This window comes from Thunnus albacares, chromosome 6 (assembly GCF_914725855.1).
Source record: "Thunnus albacares chromosome 6, fThuAlb1.1, whole genome shotgun sequence".
Lineage (NCBI taxonomy): Eukaryota > Metazoa > Chordata > Actinopteri > Scombriformes > Scombridae > Thunnus > Thunnus albacares.
Window position 1 is genome coordinate 12221255 of NC_058111.1, and position 12493 is coordinate 12233747.

Below are 12493 nucleotides of genomic sequence, written 5' to 3' on the forward strand. Positions count from 1 at the left end.
TCCTTATGTGTAACTGATAAAGATCAGGTGGGAGGCCAATACTTGCTTCAAAAGCCTCCTCATCCACAAAATACTCTAAGATGCAACAGGTGGACTAGACACAAAATGTACTTTTTGACCCGTGTGCTTTGAAGTTTTTCTTGAATCCCAAATGCAAACAGAAGGCCTAGTCTATAATGAGTTAATAGAAATGTGTTTCTGGGTTCACCAGAGGTCTTTGTGTGCACAGTCAGTCGCATGGAACCCCAACAAAGAGACTGGCTTGCAGGTTCAATTTCCTGCTGAAGCCTTACATGTATATATAGCCAGTAATAGAAGCTCTGATACATGAGGATGTGTTTCAGCTGGATAATGAGTGGGTGTCGGAGAGGCAGCAAAGGGAGAGAAAGGCACTGTAATTACATAAGCTTTTTTCCTTAGTGGGACCCAAGATCATAGTGCTCTACGCACCCAACCGCTTGTTAACCACTTTTAAACCGTCTAACGTTTTAATTGTCCAACAGAAGAACTGAGGTCAGACTTTTAATTGATCCTTTCATTTCCCCACTAGCTTTGCTGCAGTGTGACATGTTTTCCTCTGTTGCACGACACCACCAATATGTCTTTGGTGCTGTTTATTGCCATAGATTTGCTGTTTTATAATTAACTGTTTGGAGTGTCTGCCAATCTTATGTCTTGCCTGTAAAAAATCATTCTCATCATGGTGATAGAGACTTTTTGGGCTATAAGGGATCTCTTTGGAAATGTCTCCTTTGAGCTCACAGTGTTTATGACGCAAGGCAGACTGGACAATATAACTGCCTTGACCCTTGGCTCACGCAGTGTCTCGGCAAGAGGACAATGATACAGAGCTCTTGCCCACATACATTAGGTGTGGTCTTTCAGTCCAAGATTACTGTGGCTTCCCACACTGTGTTTATTGGATTATGACAGCTTTATGCATGAGACCAGAGGTCTTTAAGCAAGAAGCAGAGAAGCATGTGTGCACATTAAAACACAGGTTATAGTCATATGAAGTTGAGAGAGAGCCGACTGGTGATGAAAGTGGGATCATTTTGTTTTGGATGACAGTGGGGGATGACAATGCTATTTCAACAGCTAAGACTGAGCTTTCTTTCTGTCTGCTTTGTTAAAGCCTCTTCATTGTTTAAAAGCTTATACTAGGCCATAAGTGTAAACATTGCAAATCTTACTGTGGAATCAGTAGCCTAAATTGTAAACCAAGTGTTTTTGTCAATTTTAAAAATATTGTGTGCATGATTCAAGCTGACAAAGTATTTTAAAAGCATGCAGGCCATGACTATGCCATGTCTGGTTCATTATATGATGTGTTTTTCCAGTGTTGGTAAACCATTGTATGCAGAGGCAATGTAATAAAAAAAAGAAACATTAAAACTCACTTATGTGCAAAAGTCTTGTAATTAAAGAGAAAAAATATACATTGATCCTTAAATACAGCTTTATTGCAATTGGAGACAGAATTTATTGTTGCAGTGAGACACTGCACAATGTCAGCACATACTGTATTGACCAAAATATTGAAAATGGGTTTACAGTACAATAAGTCAGTATGTTTGTACAAGGCACATATTGGTTTCTTGTTCTATGACTATACATTTCAAAGTTCAGCTGATGCTGGAAGCACTGTATCCCCTCACATGTAGGCCAAAGCAGATCTAATTTCTCTGCTGTACTGTAAACATTAGCCCATTATCTTTAAAAGTGAAAATAGCTGACCCAACTAACAGACATTGTAACTTTGAATCTATTTTGATAGATTTGCAATTTTCAGTGTAAAAGTGGTGAATAAAATATTGAGGTGTTTTACTTACATAGAAGTAGCAAAAGCACAATGTAAAAATACTCAACTGCAAGTAAAAGTCTTGCACTGAATTAGTGAAAGTACAGAAATACATAATTGACATGAAAACGTATCAAAAGTAAAAGCACACTTGAGGCAGCAGGATCGCCCTTGTCAGTATCATATTATATGTAATGTTTTTATTGGATTATTATTAAAGTATTAACATGTAAGTGGCATTTTTATGTTGTATCTGGTTGAGGTGGGGCTTATTTTAACAGCTTTATATACTGTTGGGTAAATCACAAGTACCTAACATATACATGACTTGAGTGGTTTTATACTGCTTTAAAATTGGTAGTTAAAATCTCGCAGTCTGATTGGTTGATAGCCATGGTATAGGGAGCATATACTACAGCTATGTTTACTGTCCTTTAACAGTTCTATTTGTATTTATCACTCTACAGCTATACCGTTAAAATGTTGTCCACAAGCTGTAAGCAAGCAGGGATGACGCAGAGCCACACCAACCATTGTCTCCGCAGCACCATCATGCAAAAGCTTTCCGATGCAGGCCTTGAAATACAATCCAGAAAGTCCAGTTGGACACAAACGTGAGAGCTCTCTCCAAAACTATTGGCGACTGAAGCTCAGTGTCCAGAGAAGTCGGAGCAGCATCCTCGCCACACTAAGCAATGCAACTCCTAACAAAATGAGTAGGCCTGATGTTATTGCAAACACTTTGCAATATGAACACAGTAACACTTGACAGTTTTTCCATGGGTGTACAATTAATGGGAAAATTCAAATTAATGTGAATAAATAAACTGCATAGATCACTGACTGGCTTGAATGTTAGTTTAGCAGTTTATTAATGTTGTACAGCAACCGCAGGCAGCTGAGAACTACTTTCTTGTAAATGACTCTTGTAATGTAATTGTTATTTAATAAAACCATTTTTATTGGATTGTGTCTATAATTTCTATGCTGTAATATTTGGTAACTGTTTCATAAAAGCAATATCTCACTCCTGACGGTTGTATATTGTGATTATATCACAGCAAAGGACATTGTACACAGACGGTCCACCGTGCTGTCACTCTGACCAGAGGTCTTCATTTGGCACCTGTGGAGAGGGAGGGCACGGTGCCTCTCTTAAGGCAGAACCAGGCTCACACCCCGGTGACGTTGGCCCAGGCAGGGAAAGAGTCCAGGTCAAACATGGCCTTACCCCAGCTGTTGATGGCCAGTGTGATGCAAAGGATGCCAATGATGTTCATGATGATTCCTGTACTGGCCTGATGGAGAAGAGGAGTAGCAGTGATCTTGAAGCAGTATTTCAACATTTTGGCAAACTTTGCTTAAACTTATAGAGGGTTTTAAGGGCTAAAACTAAATATATAAATACATAAATAATGATATAATAAAATGCTTAAATAAATGAATAAATAAATAATTATATAATTTAATGCTTAATTGTCACCATAAATCAATAAATCACAAATGAAATGAGACATTACATATATAAATGTGTGTATTTATTTATTCATTCATATATATTTAAACATTTATATTGTTGCTTATTCATTTGTAAATTAATTAATCCATTTATTTATTTATTTATTTTTATTCATTTATTCACACATTTATTTATAGATTTTTCATTTTATTTATGTATTTATATATACTTTCATTTATCCATAGTGTAACTTGCTGCAGTGAAATAAATAAATCTGTCAACTTCATCCATGAAAAGTCAGGGGGTGGACTCCGTTCTGCAACTGGTGGTTGAACTTGAATCTACTGGTTTTGCCTAATTGAAGATGGCAGCACTCGGTGCGGATCTTAATGAAATCTTGCATGCTACAATGGTAGATATGTTGGCTGTAGCTGAACAGATGGAGGCAAATGCCAGTTGATATGCTTTTTTAGATCAGATTGAGGGCTTCACTGAATGAACTGGAATGATATCGGCCCTGACTGACACAGAAATGAATAAAGCTGTATTCACAATCCCAGATCCTGCTGGGTCTTTAACACTGTTCATTCACCAATCAGAGGCTTTAACCCGCCCCTGACTTTTGATGGATGAAGTTGACACATTTATTTATTTCGCTGCAGCAAGTATAGATAAATAATAAATAAATAAATAAAATTATAAATAGATAAATAAATGTGTGAATAAATTAATAAGTAAATAAATTAATGAATATACAAATGAATAAGTACATAAATGAATAAATAAATAAATAAAATAAACATTATATAAACATTTTTATATTTAATGTCTCATTTAATTTGTGATTTATTTATTGTGACAATTTAGCATTAAATGACATAATTATTTATTTAAGCAGTTAATATATAATTATATATTTATTAAGCATTAAATTATAAAAAAAATATTGATTTATTAATTTGTTTAAGAATTTAATTATATAATTATTTGATGTATTTAGTTTTGGCTCCTAAAACCCTCCATACAAACTAATTAACACCTCAAGGGCTGAAAAATGAAGGCAATGCTGAAATGCAAAAAACTGCAGTTCCTTGAGTGGCCATTTGAGGCTGGCTCCAAAAGTCAAATGCCAAACTCAAGACTTCAAAACGGGAATCCACAAACCAATGGGTGATATTTCGGTGGCTATCCATTATTTTTATACAGTCTACGGTTATATCTCATTTGTTTAATCAGTAAAAAAACAAAGTATAAAAACAACAAGTTGTGGTTTTATGAGGCAGTTTTTACACTTTTCTTTTTTGGTGCTAGTATGTGGATTTTGTAACCTTTGATAGAGCCAGGCTAGGTGTTTTTTTATGCTAAGCTAAGCTAAACTAAGCTAAACATTAGAGTGTTATCAATCTTCTCATTTAACACTCAGCAGCAAAAGGTGTATTTCTCAAAACTACTCCTTTAACAGTTACAGGTCACAACTACAAGTGACTATGACACATGAATTCAGCATGCTGTGTAATAGTGGCCCTAAAGTAACAGCTCTGCATGTTCAACATATAATTTACTGAATAAACACTTGAAGCCACTGCCATACTCACCATGTCAGCAACCCTGAGGTATCCGTAAGAAAAGACGATGGCATTTGGAGGCGTAGCAACGGGCAACATGAAGGCGAAAGAAGCACTCAGAGTACAAGGCACCATGACGTATAATGGATTGATTCCAATGGACTGGGACTGGAAGAATCACACAGAGAGCATCAGCAGTCTGAGACAGGGATGAACACACCCTTGATGACAAAATCCTCCACTCCTCCATCTGGCTGTTTTTCTGCAACCGTAATCACTGACTCATAAGTGAAATGTGTGCCAGTCTGTGCGGAGTGAAAACTCTCATTAAGTGGGTGTGATTAAGATGCAATTCCTGCAAGCTTGGGACTGAGTCATGATATCTAAAATAGAAAAGTACTACATATATGAATTTTATTTTGTTCAAAAGTGTTTTTAACTAACAATCTCATATTAAACAAGCAGAAGTCTTGTAGCATGTTATTTAGTACTAGTTATAATCTTAATCATTCACCTACTGAGTTAACTATAAATATAGTTTACTATAAATTTTACTGTTGGGTCTCCAGTTGATAAACTTGAGACTTCTGAATTTTCTTTTAGGCCCTATATTCATTTTATAAGAAATAAAATAAATGCTAGTCTCAGAATACTGTATCAGTCAATTAATTGTTTTACTCTCCAAATAAGAAAACTAATTGTCCAACAGCTTTTATTTCCCATTATTGATAATGGTGATATCATATAGATATCATAGAATGCCTCTGAAACACATCTTCAGCCTTTAAATGTAGTGTACAATAATATTTGGAGATTTTTCCCGCGGTGTCCTTACCGCATGCATCATTGTTTGATGTATGATATACTTAACTGGCTACGACTCCACTCTAGGAGACATTTTCATTGGTTGCTCTTTGTTTTCAAATGTATTTACTTTAACTATCCCTTATATTTAATTAAAAAACAACATTTTGTTCCATTCAGTTCATTATATTCACTCAGACACACTCAACATCCTTTTTTTATTGTGCCTAAAATATTTAAAGATACTGGGAGACTTTTAAATTTAAAGCACCATCAGCTTGGAATAATTTGCCTAACTCACTCAGATCAATTACTTCTTTCCATGACTTCAAGACTTTGTTGCTTGTCCACCTTAAATCTATTTTTTCTTCTTTCTGACTGTATGCATCTTCATTTTTGTTCATAAGTAGACTTTATACATTGACATAATGTTATTTGATCTATTAATCTAATTTATTTCTTGTTCATCTTTTGCACAGATGACTCATGTAACAGATGTAGCAGGTGGGGCTTGGGATGGTGGGAAATGTTGATGTTATTATGTTGATTGTAATAATTTTTATTTTCTGTGCCTGAGGACCCCCTCAAAAATGAGATGGTGCATCTCAAGGGGCTTATCCCTTACTGGAAATGTCAAAAATAAATAAATAAAATAAATACGTAACAATAATAGCAGACTACTAAGATGCAGAAAACACTCCTCTGGAATTTTCTTCTGAATTACATATCCCACAGCACAGTATCTTAAAAGTGCACAGTAATTTCTGGTTCTCAAAATAAACAAAGTTTGAAAATACTGGAACTTTATACTTAGTCTCATTTAAACTGTTGGCTGTACATCAGGTTACCACGATGTCAGTGTTTTCTGTTGTCTGATGTTTTTTGTTTAAATCAAATGCTAAAGATTCAACGATTGACAGAATGACACATGAAGTGACATGCCACAAGCCATGACTGCCACAAGTGTCATGTCCCCACTTTCAGCTGCATGTAACTGATCAGATGCTCTTTTCTGTCTCTCCATTCTCTTTCGGTCCCATTTTCAAATGAGAGTTGGACGCACTTGTGTGCCTATTTGCAATCACCCTTAATAAATATCTGTCTGTATACCTCAGCTTGGCACAGTCTTTCACAACCCAGCTCTGGTGTTCTCTTGAGTGCTTGACTAGCATGCACAGTAATGCCATTCTTCAGCGGCAATGGGGTGGGCAGCATTACATGGCGCTGTGCTGAACTGGTGTGTTTGGCAGGTTGCTGATGAGAGGAGGGGCCCGAGGAAGCAGACCAAACATATTCAGCCCGAATGACCAACTAGATGGGTAACCAAACAAGGGAAAATAGGCTGGCTCCCACTGGGAGTAGTTTCAATGCTGGACTCCAATTGGGGAAATCAGTTCAGAAGAAATTACACTAGAAAATTACACTTCACCTCACTGAACCACAGCTGCCAACCATGATTGTCTGTCACCTGCAGTCTGACATGCTGCTTCTTTCTTTCATCAAACACATTTCACTTTCTCTCTAAGAACTCTTACCATTGAGGCTAAGACCGGTAGGAAGAGCGTCGCAGTGGCTGCATTACTAGTGCACTCTGTGAAGGTAGCAATCAGCAGGCATAAGACAATAACAATTGCCCAGGGAGGGATGCTTTGTAGGGGAGTCATTTGATCTCCCATCCACTTCGAGAGTCCTGATTCCTAAAGAGATATTTATAACATAAACATATACAGGGTAAAACCTTTTCCTGGAAATGTCTGCAGTCTTTATCTGTACAGCTGAGTTAACATTTGCTCATTTACCATGATTACACAGTGTAACTCAGTGGTATTTAAAGCATAAAATTCATAATAGAATAATTTGAACTAGCATCGGTAGGAAATGTTTGGTTCGCATTAACAATAACTTAACAAAGCTCTGATTTGGTGTTAGGAGAGTAAACAGAAAACAGTGAAGCTAATATCAATAAAATTAAATTAAAAACAGTAACTTTGGATTACATATGCTCATCATTACATGTGAAACCCTTGTATATAGTATTTGAATTAAGTGCAGGAATGGCAGGCTCCACCACTAACATCTATAATATAGAGGGGTAGTTACAGAATGTAAATACATTTAATGACTATTGCAAAAAAAAAAAAAGATTTAAACACATCCAACCATGAGGCTACCACCATACCCATTCCCACTCCACAGACATTAGCATTCATACCACATTATGTGTAAGCTCTTAGCCCAGGCGTAATGTCCCATTAACATTATGACTGTCACTGCCACTTACTTCACTACCCTTGGCCAGGGCAAAACCTCCTCCAAGAAGAAGCACGATACCCCATGGTAACTTCTTCTGGGCAACTTTCCAGGTGAGTAGAGGTGGAGTTGGGCCAGCACTTTGATGAGGTGCTACAGATCCAATAAATTAAATATCAGTGTTAAATCATTGCACAGTCTACTCCTCTTAAAACTCTGATATAATTGTATAAAATTGAATATATTTTCATGCAGAATGATGGCTCACCTGTGTCAAGACCTTGAGTTCTCCATGAACAGAAATGTGGGGGTTTTGAGGGCAGAACAAAAAGGAGGACGGCAATGAAGACTGCCACAGTAGCATCTGTCACGTACCTAAGAGGTGAAGAGGTGAGGGAGTGAACATGCACACTTATATGAAAGTTTCTTCAAAGCAAATAATTCATAAGAGATTAATAGGTTAATTTGAGTGGAAATCAGATGTAGTTTTGTATACAAACTCTGCTCTGGAGTTGAAGATAACTGTTGCCCAGCCGTCCATAAAGCCTGGATCCCTTGTGAACCACAACACCACCAGCAGAGTGAAAAGACCCAAGACGCTGATCTCTCCAAAGGACATGGGCCCCAGCAGACGATGCTGCTCACGGATCACATTATAGGCAGCAATCTCCTTCTCTGTCTTCACTGCTCCACAGCCCCATGTCTTCTTAAAACTAAAGGCATCACAAGGGAAACAAAATCATTGTGGCACCTCTGCACTCAATCACACTCCTGATGTGGTAAAAGTTTCTCGGTATTGATTCAAGTCTCTGTCACTATAATTAGGCTTTAACCATCACCAAACTCACTTGAATCCCATAAAGACAAACTGCAGCCAAAGCCAGGCCAGTGTAAGCATGAGGATCATGTTAGGGAAGGCGAAGCCGAACCAGGAGGAGAAGTTAATCACATCTCCATTTTGAGGAAAGAGTCTAAGGAAAACAACAAATGGGAATAAAATATTTTGATGAACAAGGTTAAAAAAATGGAATACTACTAAAGAACAAAACACTCACTGGCTCATCTGGCCCTTCAGCACCAGATTGGGTAGTGTTCCTGTCAGTGTGGCAGTTCCTCCGATGCTGGCAGCATAACAAACACAAATGGTCATCCCTTTACACATTCTCCGTCTTTCGGCTGCCTCTTTATGCCTTGTAGCCTCCATTGCAGCATCCAAGAAAGTCACCACCACTGGGCCTTCAGACAGAGACAGGAATGAGAGGATCTACAAGCAACATAGTTTTTTAATGCTGTGCATCATACTAAAATCTGTCTCTTAAAGGTGGTCACGGCTCACCTTGTCCCTCACTCTGATTCTCTGTCTGTGAAGGCAGTTTGCTATCCGTCTCTGATGTCTGGACCTGCTCCTCTGAGCTGAGGATCTGAGGTAGCTCTGCGTCACTGTTGTTGAGCTGTTCCAACACTGCTTGAACAATAGGCACCATCATGGCTGCGGTAGCTGTGTTACTGATCCACATGGACAAGAAGGCTGTCACACCCATGAAACCCAACATCAACCTGCCAGGAAGATTAAAAAAAACAAAACATATACTGTTAGTGGCCTACGGTTGGAAGAGGGGGCCTTCTATCAATAACAAAAAGAGGGAAAGACTTTTATGACGGCAATGAAAAACTTGAAAATAGCTTTTTTATGTATAGCAAGTGTTTTTGAAATCATAGTTGATTAGATATGGTTCGGAAATGAAGGTCTTTAAAGATGACAAGCCAAACAGAGAATCTGCTGTGGAGGCATGCAACTGAGCCACTCACAGTGCCGGGCGCACACCAACAAAGAGCAGCACCCTCAGGGCGATGCGCTTGTGCAGATTCCATTGTTCCACAGCTACTGCCACCATCAGTCCCCCCACAAACAACATGTTTGTGTCCTTTAGGTACTGCATGCACACCTGGAACAGCAGGGTCATAGTTCACACAGGGTAAGACTGAATGTGTGACTGAAAGTTTTACACACTACTGCAGTAATTTCACTTACGGCTTTGGACTGCATGATGCCAAACAAGGGGAAAAGGAGGGCTGGGAGCAGAGCTGTTACAGCCAGTGGTAGGACCTCTGTGCACCAGTACACCGCCATCAGGATTATCACATAGGCACATTCTGCCTCCTGCATGAAAACATGGAAAAACATGCAGAAAAATGCACACAAGGACTTTCTTTTATGGTTCAAGGTCCCTTATGGAAAGGTGCCACATATGGTGTGAAAAAAATGCACAACATCCTCAAGATTCAATAACTGTTATATAATTTTTTAATGGGATGTTATGACAGTTCAAAGGGCAAAGTGTACTTGTTGTTCTATTATGATTATGATTTATTGCCCTGCAGTCTATGTAACACAGACTTTTAAAACTTTTATAGAGAAAGCCTTGGTCACTTTTGAATCAACACCTCAGATCCTGAGGCAGTCGGGCGCCCCCCCCCCCCCCCCAAGTTCTCAAAATTATGAAGTTGTCCCCCAATAGATTATTTCTAATAAATTATAAAACTGAAAATATATATTTAATAGAAGCCACTTCTGAAATGATTCACACATAAACACAACACCTTTTGAAGCGTTTGTTTGTGTCCCCCCATGTATCCTGCTCAGTAGTTTGAACTGTTACTAAGCTAAGTGGGAATTTGGGAGATGAAGCTGATGGTGTACTTCATCATGATGCTAGCGTGATACCTTTGCTTGCTATTGCACATCATAGGGTGCACCCAGCTTCTACTAAAGACAGGCCGCGTTTATATTGTAGTTATATAAATTTAAAAATTCAGATTCTGATGGTGAATGTTTAAAGTTGATGTGGAGGAGCCATATCGTACATGGTAACAATCATCTAGCTGACATGAATGTTTACTTGACTATTTAAATGTATGCAGCTCACATTAGCTAGATACTTTGAACTTATGCTAACGTTACCTCCAGTAGCCTACATTAACACCTATTGCTCATTACAGCATATATTAGCCTTACATTAGGGTTGAGGTAAAGTATATTGACTCCTTCTATAATTAACCTGGGTCCTGTGTGTGTGTGTGTGTGTGTGTGTGTGTGTGTGTGTGTGTGTATGAGAAAGCCAGGTTGGGCTTTACCAAAGCATGGCAGAGAAAAGGAAAAAGATGGACATAAGGACTCAAAACATCACTTTGTAAGTGGGAAGTCCCCTGTACTGGTTGATAAAATCTTAATAGAATATGAATGAAGGACTAATACAAATGTTCAATAATTTTGCCATTAGACAACAACAGTGTATGAGAGGTTCTGTCAGTTTGAGTAAAAAAGTTGCAGAAAAAGGGAAAATGGACATGGATGCCTACTTAAAAGAAAAAAAAAGCTTGACTGTTTTTGTTTTAGTCGGACATTACCTTTTAAGTGAAGCTGATAGTCTCACTGTGCTGCTTGAGTGTTGTTTTGAGTACCTGGATGTGTGGCTCTGTGAAATAGGTAAATATTGTATGTATTTTGATGGCCTAAAAGTGATTCATTAATATATATTTTAAGCTACTGTTAATGGCTGTGCCTGTTACAGCAGATAATTTTATATACGTTGGTGATGTTATTGATTCCCCTCCAGAAAATACTCTTGAGAAAATTCCATGTTTGTGATCCCCCCTAAGTTGTATCGAGATCTGCGCCCTTGACCCTATGACCCTGGTTCATGGCTGCTTTACATTGGAGTCTCTGCTTATCATAACATGCGTGTTGCCTGTGTGCATGTCTCTATGTCACATGTAGCGGTGGCAACATGGACAGAGCCCTTTGACTCTGTGTTCCCACGCTGGACATGACCCTTCATGTTAACAACAAGGAGTTAAAGTAACAATACACTGGAGAACCAGCACAAATCAGACTCATTTCATTCATTTCATTTGTCTTCCAGTGTACACAATTTGCGGATGAATTTAGTTGATTTATATATTAAAACTGCATGCACATGAAGTGAATGTTTTCCTAATTAGACTAACTTAATCATAATTAAAGAAGTTCTGATTGATGCAGGCTATATGTTGCAAAAAAACTAAAAATTACCATTCAACACTTCAACTGTCTTGTGCTAAAATCACCAGAGTTACAAAATTTCACCACTCTGATAGCAAAGTTTAGTTCAAATTAATCTATTATTTCATCCAAATCTGTTACGTACCGATGTCCCGATTACCAAAGGCAATGGAAGAAGGAGAAATGGAGACGAGAAGAGGATAAGCTCATTCTTAACAGAGTGCAGATATTTGAAGAATGTCATCCTGAAGGACTACGAAGAAAAGGAAGCTTTTGCACCATGGATCGCGCTTTTGAAGCGCAGTGAATAGGGGGGAGAAGGGGGGGGGGGGGGGTGGAAGAAATAAGGAAATAAAGGAGGGTTGAGAAACTTGATGTTTAACCTGCTGTTGCCAAGTAATATTAACATCTGTTGATCACCTGAAGACATTTCTTCATTAACTTCATTAGTGTATTTTTTTTTTTATCAGTAATGAGGATATACAATGCATACTGGGAGATTAGCTAACAATGTCTCCCCATTAAGCTGCATGTTGTTGCCTGAGCAAGAGCACCAACACTGAAATGTGTTG

General features: G+C 38.1%; 1 protein-coding gene across 1 annotated transcript; it reads right to left on the reverse strand.

Moving 5' to 3' along the window:
* Positions 1 to 473: 473 nt before the first annotated feature.
* LOC122984281 (solute carrier family 13 member 5-like) lies at positions 474 to 12192 on the reverse strand. Its single transcript, XM_044354628.1, has 12 exons — positions 12067 to 12192; positions 9912 to 10040; positions 9689 to 9825; positions 9216 to 9436; positions 8935 to 9115; positions 8728 to 8850; positions 8380 to 8592; positions 8148 to 8254; positions 7911 to 8032; positions 7165 to 7326; positions 4856 to 4993; positions 474 to 3099 (listed from the first exon to the last, which is right to left on the reverse strand). The coding sequence occupies exons 1-12, from the start codon at positions 12163 to 12165 to the stop codon at positions 2974 to 2976; spliced, it is 1758 nt and encodes a 585-aa protein (XP_044210563.1). The 5' UTR covers positions 12166 to 12192; the 3' UTR covers positions 474 to 2973.
* Between the last annotated feature and the right edge of the window lie 301 nt (positions 12193 to 12493).